Raw genomic sequence first — 20,278 nt, 5'->3', positions numbered from 1 at the left:
GAGCTAAGCATGACCATGTATTCTCGTTAACATTTTACATCCTGCAGTCAAAATCTAACTAGATGTGTTTTTCCCTAATGTTTACATCTGAGGACAAAATGAAGTATCACAGAACTCAATCTATAAGGAAAGTGGAATTCAAGGTTAGGGGAGAAAGGTTTTTAAAAAAATAACTATGTAAAAGAATGTAAGGATAATCACAAAGAGAAAATACAAGGAATCTTTACCTGCTGCCCGGTAAAGTATCTTAGGTTCAAAAAATATACATGGATTTTTATCTTCTATGCATGACAACAGAAGTCCCTTGGCCTGGAAAGGGCTTCTGGGTATAACCACCTGTAAAAACAAACGATTTTAATAAAACACATCCCATTAAATCCACTCCTAAGGTTGATAGTTAACCAATCGGGTGTAACTAATTCAACTAGAGAATGGGTATTTGTATTTACTATAAAATGTACACCTTGCCCCTCAGATAAGCATTTCTAAACTGACAGGCAGCTACCGCTCACCAATGTACAGTACCACGATCCCTTTGTCCTAACGGGCAAACGCAACCTGCACTCCTAAGTGAAAAAGCAACACACTGAACTCTATGTCCTACGAATTGCTCAGAGTAGAGAGAAGCATGGCCATTCCACATCTCCGGTGGACAGGAAAGGGCTCCAAGATCTCTAGGAATGAGGAGGAGGACGGTTGACAGGAGGAGTGCATGAGATAACTTGTCGAAGCACTCTGTGTGGGTCATTTCATCTCTCCTTCACAGGGACCTCAGGAAGCAGCTACTACTCTTGGTCCACTTAGAGATAGAGACTGGAGCATACAGAGAGGTAAAGGCACTGCCCAGGGTCACACAGCCTACTAGGACAGAGATCCTTACTCTCTCCAGATACAAACTGGAGACCACACTCTTGGCCATCAAATCATAAACTCGCATCTAAATTCTCATGATTATAAAATAAATAAGAACAAACTTGAGATTGGAAGGATTATTAGAATAAGCATGAACCTCCTACGAAGATCACAGAAGACTCCTTGAAGCAAACTACCTTTGGATTTCAAACACATTATTGTGGTTTTTGTTTGGTTTGGTTTGGTTTGTGGATCTGGAAGTCCTTAGCTTGCACATACTAGGCAAGTGCTCTCCACTGAGCGACACCCCCAGCCCTTGATCTGCTTCAGAGAAAGCCATACTAGGTAGACCAGGCTGACCTCACACTTTTAATCTTACTGCCTTGAAGGAATTGTGTTATTTTTATTAAAAGAATTTTGTTTAAAAATAAAAAAGCATAAATCTCTCTACTAACCATATCTAACACAATGCCTTCACGCTTCTATTCGTTAGTGTGTCTGTCTGTCTTTCTTCCTTTCTTTCTGTTTTCGTTTTGTTGTTGTTGTTGTTGTTTTTCCCAACAGGGTTTCTCTTTGTAGCCTTGGCTGTCCTAGAACTTGGAAGTCTCCCTGTAGGCCAGGCTGGTCTCAAACTCACGGAGATCCACCTGCCTCTGCCTCCCAAGCACTGGGACTAAAGGTGTGTACCACCACTGTCCTGCCATAAAATTTATTTTCATTTTCTGTACATGAGTGTTGTGCTTGTATATATGTCTTTATACCACAATGTGCAGTGTCTACAGAGGCCAGAAGGTATCAGACACCCTAGAATTTGAGTTACACAAACGGTTGTAAGTCACCCCGTGGGTGCTGGGGTCCAACTCCGATCTTCTTCGAGAACAATTACTGCTCTTAACCACTAAGCCAGATCTCCAGCCCTTGCTTTCTTCATAAGAGTTATTTTTATTACCCTTTTAGAGTAAGTGTGTGCGTGCATGCGTGCGTGCATGCGAGGATGTGTGTGTATTTCAAGTTTAAAAATAAAAAATAGAAAATACAACGGAAGACGAAAAGTTCTGTTGTTTAAAACTCTAGGATATGGTACAAACGCTAAATATGATTAACATCCAGCCCAAACTCAAAAACAAGTGTTGCATCAAAGCGGCTCTTGTCCCAAACTACCCCTGCTGGCTTGTATCAGAAAAGCATACAGACTCCATTCCACTGAGACAACCCTTATTCTTCTGATCCAGCAGAGAAAAAAAAGGGGGGGGGGATGTAAACATTTTTACAACTGGTCTGTGTGTTGTCAAAAGCAAGCATGCCTCTCTGCTAAACATCTGTGCGTTTCTGTGATTCCCTGGAAAGCTGTTTGGTGACTATCAAGAGACAAAACACTCAAAATGTTTGTGACATCCAAAAAAACTTAAAAGCTATTACAAGTGCCAGTTTCAAACAGGAGACTCTTGCAAATGGACTGAGCAATGCTACTTTATTCTAGAACAGAAGATTCATATCTAGACAACAGCCTTCTCTCCAGCTGTTCAGAAACTGAAAACTGCGCTAAAAGCAAACACGAATTTGAAGTAATAAAACAAGTTTTATTAAAGGTACCTCAAAATCACCTAAACAAGGAAAACCCATTTGAAAGAAGAAACTAGAACTCTGGGAGAATGGCATATTCTTCAGCACCTATGCAGTTAATTAATGCCAACATCACGCCAGTGCTGCTTCAGGAGGAACATTCTAGAAAACTGGGCATCAGCAAGTTAATTTAAAAAGAAATGCTAACCTCCCTGTCTCAAATATAGTTAAGTTGATATCAATTCCAAAGTCCCCTTGTTGGTTAATACTGACAGCATGAGCAACGGTGGATACAACTAATAATGATCAAATAAAGAAAGTAAACAAGGGTACCTTGATTCCTGGGCAATGGGCAAAAAAGGCTTCAGGACTCTGAGAATGGTAAAGAGCCCCATGGCCCACACAGCCCCAAGGGGCCCGGATGGTGAGGCTCCCACAGTTGAAAAGATCGCCAGAGCGGTATCGATACTTGGCAGCTTCGTTGACAATCTGCAGAGAAAAGGGACATGCCACCGTGACTCTTTCCTGCCTAATGCATGCCCCAAAAGCATGACGTTGGGTCTTCAAATGCATTCCCACTATAAAATGCGAACTGCAGAGCACAAATAGACAACGATTGCTAAAGGAGGGGCAGGGCTGAGTGGGAGGGGCCCGAGTCTGAACACTGGAGGCTGGCCGGAAGAGATACCCTTCCCAGCAAAGCATCAAGCAACCTACCTGATCAAAGGCAGGGAAAATATAGTCGGCAAACTGGATTTCCGCAATAGCTGTAGCACCAGTGACCGCGATTCCAATGCCAAACCCAACAATTCCTTGTTCACACAACGGGGTGTTAAACACTCTGTCTTTTCCTTTAAAAAAAAGATTAAATAAATAAATAGGAGTATAAATACCAAACGAAAGAAATGCCCCAAATTAAAGCTATGCAATATGTGTCTGAAAGTAAGTGTGATGAAGAAAAATGGGACAGGTAGAGGAAATAATAAACAGCAAAACAGCTGCTTTCAGTACATAACTTTATTAAATAATTAAACATAAGAAACCTACACAAACCAAGTAAAGAAAGACTGCCACACTGAGACTGTCTGAAAGGCAAAACCCAGGTATCTGATGGGAAAAGTGTAAAGCGTAAACTACACAGAAGGACGTTGACATCACTCGACCAACAGCAGACATCAAGAGGAGGACACTGCCAGAGTCGGTAAGGCACATTCCTACTGTCAAAGGGTGAGACGGTAAGGCACCATTCGTACGGTCAAAGGGTGAGACGGTAAGGCACATTCCTACTGTCAAAGGGTGGGCCTCAGAAGACTTCAGAAGACATGCGACAATGAGCGCCCAGCAGAACGGAACGACTGCCGTAACTAACTTAGAACACAGGCGAGTGCGTAAGTCAGCACGGGATCTTTTGAGATACTATCTGGGCAACAACAGAAAAAACTACCACCCCCAAAAGAAAGGGGCTTTAAAAATATTCATATAACACAATAAATATGTGACTTAACTGACACACGCAGTATGTCACCTACAGCACTCACTCCAGGAATACTAATACTAACAGGGATGGGCCAACCATAGGCTGGGCTATCGACCTATCTCAGCGACTGTGTAGAGAGTAAAGTCGAATGCAGCAAGCCTCAAAACAGAAGACTTGAACGTGGGAAAGTGACTTGTTGGGGGAAGTGGTGGGAGGAAGCCGAGAGAAAGGCGAGGGGAGAGTAAGTAGAATGCACTATGCACATATATCTGAAATGGTCAAATTACAAACTCATTAAAATTATTTTACAATGCCAACCAACCAGAGCTTCCAGGGACTAAGCCACTACCCAAAGACTATACATGGACTGACCCTGGGCTCCAACTGCATACGTAGCAATGAATAGCCTAGTAAGAGCACCAGTGGAAGGGGAAGCCCTGGGTCCTGCCAAGGTTGGACCCCCAGTGCAGGGGAATGTCAGGGAGGGGGGTGGATGGAGGGGAACATCCTTATGGGGGAGGGGGAGGGGATAGGGGACTTATGGACAGGAAACCAGGAAAGGGAATAACATTTGAAATGTAAATAAAGAAATATATCCAATAACACAAATTATTTATAAGATCCATTCTGAGTATGTTTTCTGGCCATGGTAGGATTATACTAGGAATTAGTAACAATAAGGAAATCTATATTTGGACCTGTAGAGCTCAGTGGTAGCTCAGTGGAAGGGAGGGGAGGGGAGGCGAGGGGAAAAGAGGGGGAGGTGGGAGGGGGAAGGGTGGGAGGACCAAGGGAGGGTGAGGGGGTGGGTGGGTGGGGAGGGAGAGGGACCGAGAAAGCAAGCTGATTATTTTATTGTTGTTTATTGTAAAATATCCAAGTATAGGCTCATATGTTTAAACACCATCACCCGACCCCACTCCCACCGGAGCTAGTCAAGAATGTGAAACCTTTAGGAGGTGGAGCCTTTCTGAAGGAAACAGGTTACTGATGACAAGCTTTAAGGCTGTGAAGTCCGTCCCCACTTCCTAGTTTCTCTCTACTTGAGTTTCAATGCAACCTGACTAGTCACCCTCCTCCTCCGCCCACACCCCAACTCCTGGCACCGCGCCTTCTCCGCCTACTGTCATGTCTTCCCCACTACAACAGACAGTCCCGCTGAGCTGTGAGCCAAAGCAAACCCTTTCTGCCTCAAGTTACTTCTATCACACTGTTCAATCACAGCCACAGAAGGAAAGGAAAAGGAAGGAGGAGAGGAGAAAAAGGAGAGGTAAAGTTTGTGCTAGATGACTGTTAGATGGCTTACTAAATGCATGTCTATAATACATAGCTCAAAAGTGAAAAAAAAAAAAACTAGAAATGAGAAAACTGTTTGAATTGCGTAACTGAACTCTGTGTCTCCACTTGTTGAACTACTGAAGTAGACTGCAGAGTTGCTTCTTACAAACTAACCCTCCTCTACTTAAAATTCCAGACGAGAAGTGATCAGGTTCAGAGGCACTGGAAAGCTAAAAGTGGGCATTGACTGAACACCTGAACCTTGAGAGACACGGAACAAATGATCACAGTCATGAGGCTTACCCCAAGGGACTCTCCACTCTCATTCAGAGACCACCAGAATGCAGACAGACTAAACTAATGGGTGCCAAAGAGCAGAACCTGAGGCGGATGTGTCCATTAACAAGAAAGTATGTCCCATTTTGGCACAGACCAGCATGTTATCACTGACGCCTGGACCTGTACAGCCCTCTACTAAACACTCATTAGAAAATAACCTCTGGGAGTTAAAAGAGCTCAGCAGAAATTTCTCCTGTACCCACTAAAGAGAAGTCAAGAGTATGGAATCCTAGTCTCTTTAAGTAAGGGCAACTTCATGGAGTTTAAGGAACACTATTGAATGATGAGTAGGTCACCAAAGGAAGTAAGAGGGAAATCCAAAACTCCCTAGAAGTTAATAAAATGGAAAACACAACAGATCAAACCTATGGGATACAATTAAATCAAGAAATCAGTTCCAAGGGTAGAACCTTCTAGCTACAAGTGTCTACCAAAAGAAAAAAAAAAAATCAGAGAAATCTCAGATAACTAAATGATGTCCCTGAGAAACCAAAAACAAGAAAAAAATCAGTAGAAAGACAGAAATTAATAAAGTGAAAGAAAGAGAAAAAAAGAGGAATCAAAGAACCAAGAGTTGGTTCTTGGATAATGTAAATAAAGTAGCCATATCCTTAAATAAACCAACCCAAAAAAGGGTAGAAATTATGGCACATGCCAAGGAAATTCAGAAAAGTATGACAAACCTTAAAACAGCCCATTAGGGGGCTGGAGAGATGGCTCAGCGGTTAAGAGCACTGACTGCGTTCCAGAGATCCTGAGTTCAATTCCCAGCAACCACATGGTGGCTCACAACCATCTGTAATGGCGATCTGATGCCCTCTTCTGGTGTGTCTGAAGACAGCTACATGTACTCATAAAATAAATAAAGCTTAAAAAAAAAAACAAAACAGCCCATTAGCTAGGCATGGTCACAGAAACCTTTAATGCCAGCATAAAGGAGGTGGAAGCAGATCTTTGTGAGCTCAAGGCCAATATGGTCTACACAGCAAGTCTCAGGCCAGCTAGAGTTATGAATTGGGACCCTGTCTAAAAACAAAACAAACAAACAAAAATCATATCCCCTTAAATTGGAAAATATAAAAGAAATGAATGAATCTCTAAAAGCATATGACCTACCAAGGTGGCATCGTTTAAATACATCTAATGTATCTATGACAAGCAGCAATACTGAAACGAATGTGAGAACCTGAGTCGAATCCCCAAAACCTACATTTTTTAAAGAGCAAACCATGAACCTCTATCCCTCTGCAACTTGGTCTCTTGGTGTGGATCTAGGGTCCCCTAGACCTTTACCTCCACCCCTTTTCATCCATTTCTTCTAGCCTACCTCCATTTCTTTATGAGTCCTTCTGATCTACAAGACAGTTTTCTACCAGGAACCCCACAGCTGTCACACTAAGATGGGGCTCAGGTATGCTACACGTGCCCTCCTTCCTCTCTTCTCAGCAAACCTCCATCCTCCTGAGACTTACTCTCTTGCTGCAGAATTAGGGGCTCTACTTTTAACTGCCTTCCTTTTCAGTCATTCCTTCCAGCCCATCTCTAGGTCTTTGTGACTCCCCATCAATCCACAGAACAAGGTCTCTCTACTAGGGACCCATAACTGCATACTTAGCTGTGAGATTCAGCACCACTCCCTACCAGGGAACCCACAGCTACCACACTTAACTAGGATACAGTTATTCCTTCTAACCAACCTCCACACTAACTGTACTCTACCAAGAACCCACAGCTGCCACATTTGGTTAGAACCAGACTGGGGTAATAACAACCAAAGAATTAAACACCCACCCAACATAGGCAAGACCAGACTTCTATACTAAGAAATAGCACAACCATCATAACTCCAGATTCTCGATCTCAGCTCAAAAACACAACATGCACAACCAAGACAATATGTCTCCCCCAGAAACCAGAAATCCTATTGCAATAGGCCCTGAGAAAAGCAACTTAAGTGGAAGCACAAAACAAGAACTTCAGAACACCAATTATGAGTATGTTCAAGGGCCTAGAAGAGGATATGAATACACACTTCAATGAGATCATTAAAGCAAGGTGAACAAGCCCTAAGAACTGGCATGCAAGGCTGTCCTCTGGCCTCCATACATATACACCTACAAACACACATGTGCACACACACAAACTTCCTAACTGAAACTGGTCCAGGGCCAAACGGATTCACTGCACAATTGTACCACATCTTTAAAGAAGAATCAACAGCAGTCCCTCTTAAATGACTACATAAAATAGAAAAGAAAGGAATGCTAGGAACTCTGTATTACCTTGCTACCACTCCCAGATAAAGGTTCAAAAAAAGAAAAAAGAAGATAAAATTATAGTCCAATATCCTCAATGAATAAACTTAGGTGCAAAAATTCTTAATATAGTATTTGTAAACCAAACAAATAAGACAATGAAAAGTCCTGCCAAGGATGTGGACCAAAGTGGAATAGCCAGAAATGGGAGTATCGGGGCAGGAGGAGCTTGATAGACACCCCTCCCCCATGCAGCCTCTCCCTTCAAACCACAGCGTACATTTCATTAACACACTACTCAAATCTCAGTTAAAATTTCACTGCTTCTCAGCTACTGACAACATTTTATGACAAAAATCCAATTTCAGAAATCTGATCAGGAACCCAAACATTCAGGCACAGACCTGGTTGGTATTCAAACTCTGTTTCTATAACCCAGGATATCAGTTCATCTTGGTATGCAGAATGCACTTTCGGCTCAGTCATTCCCTTTGAATATGAGCCACAAACAGGGCAGGTGCTGGAAATGCCGACTAGACACATCCTGTACTTTGTAACTCTTAAAGGCAGCTGCAGAAATTTAAAAGAGTGATTCACAGTCATCATAATCTGCGACTGTCTTCTGAGCGCGTAACCTCTACATCTTATCAATGCCCTACTCCACTGAAAATACCTGGATAATTTTGGGGGGAAAAAAGACTCTATTGCTTGAGTGGTAGCGAACACAAATCCCAGCTGCCTGAAGTAGAAGCCAAATCCAGCAAGTCGGAGCCTTCTTAACCACCCAGGCAGCGGCACCAATTTGCTCCTTGCAGCTTCAAGTTCCTAGGATACAGGTAGGTGTTTTTCATCTGGTAAAGAAAGTACAGCTTTCTTAGCCACTAGAAGGTAAAAAGGTGAATTTCCCAGAATTCTTACTTTAGAGGAAGCAGTTTACAAAGGACGCTTTAAAATGCTCCAAGAGAAAGAGCTTCCACATAATCGAAAGGTTAAAAATCTTTCAGTATTCCGCCTAATCTTGACTGGTGGTGTAGGCACTAATAAGATACACAATATCGATGACTTCCTCTCCCCTACAGTGCAGTTAACCCAATGCAAAGCCCATGGATGTAATATCCAGAGATGAACACTGCACGAAGCAAGGGTGCAGTGAAGCAGACAGACTAAGATAGCCTGTCTGTCTTCCTAAAGGACTGAATCTCATAAGGCTCTATTCTTATCTGCAACAGAAGAACACCACAAAGCAGGCTAAACTCATCCACACATTCATTCCACTGGTGATCACAAAACACTGAACATTACATTAACACTTTTCTACACGTTAGGGTGGTCATAGCTTGGTTTTTATGCTCTAATTAAAAGCACCGTGACCAAAAGCATCCTGGGAGTTCAGGATTTACCTGGTTTACACTCCCAGATCACTGTCCATCTTGAAGGGAAGTCAAGACGGGAGCTCAAGGCAGGAACTGAAGCAAAGGCCAATGAGGAACTCTGTTTACTGGGATGTTCTCTTTGGCTTGCTCTGTCTGCTGTTTTTAAGCAACTTAACAGCACTTGCCCAGACTTTCCCAACACATTACTCAAGGACCCAGACACACGGACACAGACACGCGCACGCGCACGCACACGCACACACAATTACCATCAGGCCAATCTCATGGAGGCATTTTCTCAACTAAGGTTTCCTCTTCCTATGAGTCTATGATTATGTCAGGGACACCAAACCTAACTAGTTCTAGGTAAACAAAAAACTCATGTCCCTGCCTCATGGGTGAGGCTTATACAGACAATAGAAACTACAATAAAGAACAATTAAGTAGATATGCGGTCTGTTTATAGCACTGAGTGCTGTGCGGGACAGCCAAGAATAGGGAGTTGGAACTAAGTTGACAGCCATAGTTAATCTTCACTGTCAACCCGACTGCATTACCAGCATCGAGTAGACAGAGGCAGACTTCTAGATGCACTAAACACGGCATGGGAGCATCCCATGGGCTGGGGTCTCAGACAGAAGGGATGAAAAGAAGAAGCTAGCTTAACAGTGGCCTGACCCTTCTCTCTGCTTCCCATCTGCTAAGATGTGAAGAGTCATGCTCCTCCACCAGCTCCCGCCATGACAATCTTGTGCTGACTCACCTGAGCCCAGGCAATCACAGGCCGAGCCCTCTGAAACCATGAGCGACAGCACATCTCTCTGTCTATGTCATGCTAGGTACTTTGGTCACAGCAGTGCAAGATGAACTTAATACAGGGGCCGAGAGAGGAAAGACCTTGAAGAAATCGCTTCTGCCTATGAGAGAAAGGGTACGAGGAAGAACCAGGGATCTGAACACAAAACTGTGGCAGAGTTAAAGCCACCACATAAGGGAGAGGCTGCAGAGCGGTGTGGAGCAGGCAGGGCCTCCCAGGCCCTCCATCTTGGTTTCTTTCCCTATTGGTGTAATCAAATACTCTAACAAATGCAACATAAGAGGGAGACTGTTTATTACTCACAATCCCAGGCTATAGTCCATCACGGCGGGAAGTCACAGCAGAAGGAACTTGAGGGAATGGAATGGGTCACATTCTACTCACGGTTAAGAAGCAGAGAATGAGAACTACATGGTGATGTTGGGCTCACTCTCAACTTACAGAGGCCAGGGTTCTGAGGACTTACAGTGTCCCATCCAAAATGAATACCATTTGCCCACATTAATTCATTACCACAATCAAGATAATCCCCACAGGCAAGCCCTGAGGCCCATCCCCAAGGTGAGTACAGGTCTGGTTCCCAGGACGGCCTCGTGAACCCTTTTCCTGAGGATGAGTCAGAAGGCAGGTGAGTGGGATAAACAGGAAATGACAGAGCAAAGCCGGGCCACCCTGAGTGTCATTTCATAGCTATCTTTCTGGTTGGCATTCAGTGAGTAGTCTGTAAACAGCAAAGGAAGTCACTGCAAGATGGACTGCAGCATACTGTGACACTAAAGTGAGAGACAAGACTGGGAACAGCAGAGAAAGAAGGTGGGCAGAACAGGAAAGCCTGGACGAATTCTAAAACTTGAGTCAAAGGATTCACTGATGAAAGGATCCTGCAGTCTGAGTCAAAGACACACAAAGGATACTCAGAGCCGTTGGGCCTGCTGAGTAACATTAAAGACACCACAGGCAATAAGTGAGGCCGAGGAAGGAAAAATAGATACAACGCTACATAAAAGCTTTTGGAGATGAGACGCAAAGGTTTGTTTCGAAAATGAATGCCATGCGTTGGGCACTCAGGTGGAGTATCATAGGACTGTCGAATAGGAGTTAGAAGTAGTTGGCATAAGTAACCTTACGTATTAAAGACATAAGACGGGATATAATTACTGAGTGAATGTAGGGGGCAAAGTGAGTAAAGAAATGGACAGAAGCAGTGGCTGGTGTCTTAGTTAGGGTTTGTATTGCTGTGATGAAACAAGATAACCAAAGCAGCACCATGATCAAAACCATGGGAGGGTTATCTCCTCTGACTGATTCCAGGTAACAGTCCATCACTGTAGGAGGTCAGGACAGGAGCCTGGAGACAGGAACTACTCACAGACTGACTCTTAACACCCAGCCGAGTCTACACAGGGAGCTCCGGGCCAGCCAGAGCCACAACATGAGAGCCTGTCTCCAAAACAATTTAAGGTAGAAGAAATAACAAATTTTCGGGTTAACAGAAATGATCGGCAGAGAAAGGGACAGTGGTCCAAGGAAAAATGAAAGACATAGAGAATAACTAGGACCATGACTCAGGTGACAGGGAAGGCTCAACGGCACCCTGGCATCCCTCAAGCCAGAGGGAAAGGAAGCACACAAGCACTGAGGCCCACACAGGGACGCAATCAGCAAGGAGAGAAGGGCCTGCCCAAGTTCTCGGTGGCACCTACTTATCTTCTAAGTAAAATCCTAAACTAGACCCGGCTCTCTTTTTTGGTACTAAGACTCAAACTAAGGGCCTCATGTATACTAAACAAGCGTTCTCACACCCACAAAACAGATTATTAGCAGAGGGAAGAGGAGGAAGGCAGTATTGAGGAGAAGAAAGAATGAAACAGAATGGAACCCGGAGTTAGGCGGCAAGGGTGGTCCTTGAAGGTCACCACCAGCCTTGAGCCCAAACTGGATGTAATGGCTTGTTTTTCAACAGTGGCACCCAGCTCGGTGACCTTAGGATTTAGACAGCAAGGTAGAACTAGATCCCAACAAGCAGAACTGTATAGAATTCAAGATGAGGATAAAAAAGAAGACAGAACACCAGAGAAGACAGAAACAAGAGGGGGAGACTTGTGGCTGTAAGGACCAGGAATGCAGAACTTGGTAGGTGGCTCAGTGGTAAGAATTCTCCCAGATGACCCACGTCCAATTCCCAGCACCCACATGCTGGCTCACAACTGTCTATAACACTAATTGCAGGTAATTCAACTCCCTCTTCTGGTTCCCACTGGGACCAGGCTCACATGTGATGTACGCAGATGCTCGTGAAACACCCACACACCATTTTTTAAATATTTACGTTTATTATATGTATGGGCATTTTTGCCTGCATATATGTCTGTGCGCTATGTGCATGCCTGGTGCTTTCAAAGGCCAGAGAAGGTAACAGATCATTGGGAACTAGAGGCGCAATGGTTATAGGCTGCCTTGTGGGTACTGGAAATCAAATCTGTGTTCTCTGGGAAAGCAGTGTCCGCTTGACCACCAAGCCATCTTTCCAGCCTGTAACAGAAGATGTTTACAATCTACAAGAGCCGACGAAGCCTCAGCACGAGGAGGGCAAAAAAGTCCCACCCCTGGCGGAGGAGCCACTGGCGAGCAATGGCTTCTGTGAAAGGGTGAGTCTGTTTTCTTTAAGGGTGTGGCCCCTAGGAGGTCACCCATGCCCAAGCCAGGCTTCACACTCAAGGATATTTGGGGAGCATATATTAGACTCCATGGACATAAAAAAAAAAAGAAAAGAAAAAGAAAATACAAAGTCGGATGAGTGGAGAGAAGATGGCAGGGGAGGGAATGGATATGATCAAAATACAGTGCATGAAATTCTGAAATGATGAAGAAAGTATTACTTATTTCAAAAGAAATAATAATTAAAAGAAAATCAAAAGATTGCTAGAGTGGCAGTCCTAGGATCAGGGAGCTGGAGAAGTTCAAGATTTGGGGATGCTTCAAAATGAGATTTTAGAGAGAATATACTGCCACCAGTGGGAAGAAGAATGAGCGTCATCTGAACGTGACGAGCAGAGGAGTCAGAAGGAAAACAAATAAGAAATGGAGAGAGACCGGGATGTTGGGGAGAGACGGTGGAGGGTGACAGTAGAAGTCGCCCTCAGCAAGGACTGGTCAGGGCCAGCAAATGACAAGGGATCACTGCACATGCTTATCGTTCAACACACATGGCAACCAGTTAATAAATGTTTGTTTTTAAAAGATAAATTAGGTAACAGGAGCTACACTTGCCTTTAGAAGTACACTTTATTAGCTTATCCCATTTTTTTAAGATTTATCATTTTTTTTGTTTGTATATTTTGTGTATGTCTGTGTGTGTCTGTACAAGTGAGTGCAGGTGCTCTTAGAGACCTGAAGAGGGCATCAGGTCTTCTGGAATGGGAATTAAAATCAATTCTGAGTGCCTAATGTGGGTGCTAGGAACCAAGCCCTGATCTTCCTGAATAGCAGCAGTGTTCTTAACCGCTGAACCGCCTCATAAGCCTGCCCTAGGTTCTGCAATAACAACTTACTTCAGCCTTTTGAAACCTAGAACCAAGTTCCTTTGAGTTCGTTACTCCTAGGTAGTGTACATGTGGTAACGTAAAAGTCTCACACAGCTGTCCTCTGTGTGGCTTAGCAAGCACCAAAACTGCTGATCTCTGAAACATGGGATCTATTCATCTGAGCGATAGCTAGTATGTGGGATGAGTTGAAATCGTTATCTTTCTAAGCCTCTGAGGCTCAGGGAGAGTCACATGGCAGTCCTATATACCACATTGTCATGGATATAATTATTTACTTTAGATATGTTACTTCAGATGAAGGAAAACCATACCTCCCCAACAGCCCCAGCACTCACCATCTTTAACTGGGTCAGGAAAAAAAAGGAAACATTACCCGTACTTCTTCACATGTAAATCAAATTAACACTTAAGGCAATTGGGGTAGGGTAGCTCAAGTGGAGGACACCCATCTATGATGTTTGATCTCCAAAACCAAAAACTTAAAATACAGTAAAAAAAAGCAATTGACATTTCAGATAAAAACATAGCTACAGAAAACTAGAGTAAAAGGGGGAAATATCCATGCCTGTCTTAGGTAAGGTTTTACTGCTGTGAACAGACACCATGACCATGGCAAGTCTTATAAAGGACAACATATATTTGGGGCTGGCTTACAGGTTCGGAAGTTCAGTCTATTATCATCAAGGTGGGAGCATGGCAGGCATAGTGTAGACAGAGCTGAGAGTTCTACATCTTCATCTGAAGGCTGCTAGTGGAAGACTCACCTCCAGGCAGCTAGAATGAGAGTCTTATAGTCCACGCCCACAGTGACACACCTACTCCAACAAGGCTATACCCTCTACTAGTGCCACTCTCTGGCCCAAGCATATACAAACCATCACAATGCCATATGATTTACATTTGGCCATGTCCCCTTACATTTCAGACTACATCCTTGTATAACTTCACAGTCTGAAAGAAAGAAAGAAAGGAAGGAAGGAAGGAAGGAAGGAAGGAAGGAAGGAAGGAAGGAAGGAAGGGAGGGAGGGAGGGAGGAAGGCAGGAAGGAAGGAAGGAAGGAAGGAAGGAAGGCAGGAAGGAAGGAAGGGAGGGAGGAAGGAAGGAAGGAAGGAAGGAAAGAAGGAAATCACGTGGAATATGAGCCCCCCCCCCCCCGTTGACTTCACATTCATGGGAAACCATGCATCTGGTCACAGCACCCCTTCCTGATAGTATTCCTTTGTAAGAGACACAGGACTCGGAAGCTCTGCCTTCCCAGTAGGGCACTGTCATAAAGACATCAATCTATCCAATGCCAGACATCAAAATAAAACCAGCAGTTGATGTCTGCTGCTGAAGGGTAGAGAGGGTCAAAGCTGAGCTCCACAGTGAACCCTGTCCTCAACCCAACACACAAAACACTGCGCAAAGAAGAAACAGCTAGAGAAAGAAAAGGACCATGGATGACCGCTGGTCAATCACCTCCGGGAATCAGAACTCAATGAACCCTCACTCTCCTCTGTTCCTACTCAGTTTTCAGAACCCACTCTTAATTTTAGAGTTTACTTTGAAACAAAGTGCCCCTGTGAGTTCTTGAAGCCACCTGAGATAAAATTAAAATTGTCTTTTCCCATAAAATTTTCTGAAAATGCAGAACTAAAACTAGCCCTCTCTAAGCAGCTTCTCTATCCTCAGTATCCAGATTTCAGTAGATCAAAATGTCCTTTCAAAGAAGAGCTGTCTTGGTTAGGGTTTCCAATGCTGTGAAGAGACATCACGACCACGACAACTGTTATAAGGACAACGTTTAACTGGGGCTGGCTTACAGGTTCAGAGGTTCAGTCCATTACCACCATGGCAGGAAGCATGGCAGCCTGCAGGCAGACATGGTACTGGAGAAGGATCGGAGATTAGAAGGCAGCAGGAAGAAAGTGAGACACTGGGCCTGGCTTGAACATCTGAGACCCCAAATCCCACCTTAGGGACACACTTCTTCCATCAAGGCCACACCATCTAATACTGCCATTCCCTATGGGCCTCTGGGAATCATTTTCATTCAAACCACAATAGACAACTTAAGCACCATCTGTTCCAGAGCACTTGTGGGGAGGGAAGACCTGAATATATGTGACTAAGGCATAAAACAAATCGGAGAACTAGAAGTCATTCAGATACAATTTTTTAAATGCTTGATTTATTTTTAATTATGTACAGAATATGGTGTTGGTGTTGAAAGGGGGTGTGTGCACAGGAATGTAGTCACCTGAAAAAGTCAGAAGAGTCTGACAGATAATTGGAGCTGAAGTTATTGGTGATTGTGAGCCGCCCACCTGACATGGTTACTGGGACCCGAACTAAGGTCCTCTGCAAGAGCAGTAAGCACTGAGAACTACGAAGCCATCTCTCCAGCTCCCACATAGGCACGATCTTAACCATAAGAAAAGAAATGTGGTATCTTTATCATCTTTGTCGCAGACTTTCTGGAATATGTTGTGACTTGATTTTTTTTTTTTTTTTTTTTTACACTTGCCCTCCAAAACTTTGATAAGGAGGAAAAATATTTCTCAGGGTGGCCTAAGGCCAATGGCAAAACTAATCTAGATCATTCTGCAACCATGAATTAAATGTTCTTTTTCCTAATATTAAAAACAGAAAATGCAATATTCTTAAAGAATTTTTTTTTCATTCTAAAATGGGATGTGACCGTATAACTTATCTTCCAAACTAGAACACTTCCAGGGTGCTAGGTATTATTTTAAAAAAAATGTTAATTACCTTCAAAAGCTGCTCTAGACAAAAAGCCCCAGGTAACAAAGACTCCCAGCATCTTCATTATTAAACATCAGTGACAGCAACACCCATGAAAACTAATAAGGGGAAATGGGGTGTTGGCTTTCTCCGAGAGCTGCTCATTACCCAGTCCTAGAAATGAAGAAGAGAAGAGGAACAAGCAACCATGGAGGTACCGTAGTCGGTACCAGGGTGCTCACTAGGACTCCCAGATGAAGCTCTCTCACTGTGTTCCTTTGGCTGCTAAGTGTCAGCCCTTCCTCTGAGGACTGTTCCAGCAACAGCAACTCGTCCAGCCTGAGGCCATGGATGGCAACCCACATACACTGCTGAATCTTATCAGGGGACAGTTGGGTTCAACTCAGAAGTCACTCTGACTGCACATCTCCTGGAGCTGGCTGTGGATGCCATGGGTCCTACACCGTGCCTGGCCATCTCCCACTGCCCCACTCTGCTTTCAACGGGTAACAACATTGTTTTTGCCATCCTAGAACGTGCCAAGTTCCATGGCTCAAAGTGTAGGAAGTTCACTTGTATTTATGCTAAGATCACAAGCCTTCAAAACACAAACTTCCGGGAAGCCGTCACTGCAAATGACTGTGAGCCTTGTGCTGGAGATTCCACATCTTATCCACGCCACTCAGACAAGCCTGCCAATGTAAGGGGGAAATTCAGTCAAATGGGGGCAAATGTATGTGCTCAGGAAACGTCTGTTGAATGACATGTACTAAAACACAAATATCCCTTTGAGATAAAGAAGTCTGTAATTCTAGCTATGCACACAAAAGCACTGTAAACCAGAAAAGCCCAAATCAATTCAAATCAATTCCAATGAATGACAAGGAAAGAAAGTCATAAGCTTTTCTACTGACAACACAGACTCCATCCCGTCAACCTTTGGAAATGGAATGGAGTACAACGCCTTAAGCTTAGCAGTTATCTAATACTGGGTAAATGAACAACAGGCTTCTGTACACCAGGTACTGGAGACTAAAGACAACCGTGTCTGTGGAACTCACATAATATATGCCCCGCATCCCACCAAGTACTAAAACAAACAGATATGGCAACAAGGCAGACAAGAGTTGAGCTGAATGCCTAAGTGGGAAATTAAGGGAGTAATACACACATGAAATATTTAATTTAAATTATGGGAAATGGGACAACAAAAAGACCACAGTTGCTAGGTGTTGGTGGCTCTCGTCTTTATTCTTAGCATTCAGGAGACAGAGGCAGGCAGAACTCAGTGAGTTTGAGGTCAGCGTGGTCTACAAAGTGAGTTCTAAGGCAGCCAAGCCTGCACAGAGAAACCCTCCCTGGAAAAACAAAACATTCCAAGAACAGCAAAGAACACACAGTCACTGAAGCATATAGTTAAAAACTTACCCAACCTTTTTCTAGTACATAGAACAGTATTTAGGACATATGGAACTGCAAAAGAGGATACTTACATGCCCACAATGTGCTTATATGCCACATACTCAAATCAGGGTTAGTATGATATCCGAATGCATACAAATTACACTTGGCAACAATGTAGATTCAGGTCTAATTCCACAGTTAGTCTCTCTGGTTTGTTTGGGGTTTTGTCTATTTATGTTAATCACAGTAAGGGAGGGAAAAAAAAGATTAAAAATTCATGATTACACTTACGAGGATTCCAGAAGATTCAAATGTGTTGTCGCAAGAAAGAAGGCAGGTAGAGGATCAGTGAAATGATGCAATGAGCTGTAAATGTTACAACTGGACATGCAAAGGGAGCAAAAGAACAAGTTACAGAATCCTAGATCTAAGTGAGGCCTACCTAACAGTCCCAGGTTCTTCAGGTACAAACAAAAGTCATTGACATATCACTTGCCCAGAGTCCACCACGCGCCTGGTCCCCTCAACCACAAAAATGCTGTCCCTAAATTTCCTGTTACAAGCTACTCCACTCATAAGTGCTTAAAACCTATCAAATTAGACCCTAATTATCTGGCTACAGCTACAGATACAAAATAGCTTTTAAACACTGACTCCAAATGTCATAGGTCTCTGTGAGCAATGTCCTAAAAATCTCTCAGATGTCTCTCCAAAAAGCTCAAGCAAACAGACAGTTCATTTAAACTTTTACAGTATGTGGCCTAGTTACCAACAATAAAATAAAACACAAAGAGTCTTCAAACACAAAACAATGTTTAAAATGGTCAAGGAAACGCTTAATGAGAGCATGTTTTAAACAACCTTTCCAAAAAGGCTTGATTTCCAAATAGTGAGTGCACAAGACTGCAGTACTGGTAATCCTGCAGAAATGTTAGCAGCTGTGTTACAGAGATGGACACGCACCTACCTCTCCTTTGGCCAGAATTAAGATGCCGTGGTTGTAAAGTATCAGGATATTTTTATACAACCTGTTTTCATGGGGGCAAAGGTGGGCTGGGCATAGTAGATCACATCTAAGACCTTGGGCTGAGACAGGAGGATAGAGAGTTCAGGGCCTGCCTAAGCTACTGAGGAAGTTCAGGGCCAACCTGGGCAACATTGTGAGTCCCTAACTCAAAATACAAAATGGTAGGGTTGGGGATACAGCTTAATGGTACAGTGCTTGCCTAGCACTTGGAAGGACTTAGTTTCCTTTCTCAAAACCAGAAAACAAAGGGGTTGGGGAGAAGACAGACTGGTACAGAAACAACTTCAGGTTCAGAGTCTCTGAAATCTCCACCCACCCTATCACGTGCATAATTTAGCAAATAACAGAAATTATAATGCAGTGGTAATCGGAGAAAGTTGAGCTGCATTCAACATTTCCTGCCTGAAATCAGGCTTAGTACAGCAGTTCAAAGCGGAACATGCTGAGTGATGTTTTGTACCTGTGTGAAGATGTGTCTCTGTCCTTCCTTACCTAGCTGAGGCACTTTCTATAATAAAATAAAAGGCCCATGGCCTATAGCAAAAGGCAGGATAGCAAGGTGGGACACCTGGCAGAGAGAGGAACTCTGAGAAGGAGTCAGGCAGGGAGGAAGTCAGATGTGGACATAAAACTGAGGAGAGGTAACCAGCCATGAAGCAGAACTTAGATTAGTATAAACAGGATAAATGAGTTTCGAGCTAGTTGGGAACAAGCCAAGGCTAAGGCCAAAACCATTTTAAGTAAAGTTACGTTTCCATATCATTATTCGGAACTCAGATGGGACAAAAAAAGCCCATACAGTTACGGGGACCTTCAGAGTCAGAATGTGGCGGGGGTTTGAATATGGCTCTAACAACTTCTCGGCCAAGTGATCTTGCACCATGCTTCAATTTTCCCATCCATAAGTTAGGATAAAGAAGAATGGATGGGGTGATCTAAGGGAAAAAAAGCAAGCCACAGCAAGTGGAGCACTGTCATCTAGGCACTGGGGAGAGAAAATGTGAGAAACGATGTAGAACTGTGGGGTAGCCTAGTGGTCAGTGAAGAGGCGCGTGGAGCTGAGGCTTCTCTGACAGGGAGAAGTGCTGGGGCACACAGTCCTGAAGGGCCCCAGACCTCGGCTGGAAAAGGCCAATCAGCACTGACTACATGCTGCCTGTCCCCAGCTGTGACAGAGTTCAACCTGATGTCTGTGGCACCGGAGGCATCAATGAGAAGCGCTCGAAGGAAACCCACAACAACACCGAACAGCATCTAAACCTAGAGCCGCAAATCCTGCTTAGCCGAGAAGCCGCCTCCGGAAGACTCTGACACTAACACTGGTGCACTAGAGTCTATAGGAGGTGGGGCCTGTTAGAAGGAGGCTGGGTGACTAGGGGTATACCCTGCAAGGGAGGAACCTTAAGACTCTAGCCCACAGTTTTTCAACCTGTGGGTCACAACCCCTTTGAAGGTCAAACAACCCTGTCGTGGGAAAAGCACAGATATTTCCATTATGTAACGCAAATCACATAACTCTAGTTATGGAGTAGCAACAAAAATAATTTTAGACTTGGGGATCACCGCAACATGAGGAACTGTATTAAAGGGTCACAGCATCAGGAAGGTAGAAAAGCACTGG

At 43.8% G+C, this 20,278-nt stretch overlaps 1 protein-coding gene across 1 annotated transcript in view; it reads right to left on the bottom strand.

The window, feature by feature from the left end:
• Bckdhb (branched chain keto acid dehydrogenase E1 subunit beta) overlaps positions 1–20,278 on the bottom strand; it is a 182,523-nt gene that overhangs the window by 133,721 nt on the left and 28,524 nt on the right. Inside the window, exons 4-6 of the mRNA NM_019267.1 lie at positions 3,133–3,266; positions 2,749–2,904; positions 228–336 (exon numbers count right to left, since the gene is read on the bottom strand). Of these exons, the coding sequence (NP_062140.1) occupies positions 228–336; positions 2,749–2,904; positions 3,133–3,266 (399 nt within the window). The remainder of the gene's footprint in view (positions 1–227; positions 337–2,748; positions 2,905–3,132; positions 3,267–20,278) is intronic.

This window comes from Rattus norvegicus, chromosome 8 (assembly GCF_036323735.1).
Source record: "Rattus norvegicus strain BN/NHsdMcwi chromosome 8, GRCr8, whole genome shotgun sequence".
Taxonomy (NCBI): domain Eukaryota; kingdom Metazoa; phylum Chordata; class Mammalia; order Rodentia; family Muridae; genus Rattus; species Rattus norvegicus.
The sequence above is the reverse complement of the archived record's forward strand: the minus strand, read 5'-3'. Positions and strand labels throughout refer to the sequence as shown.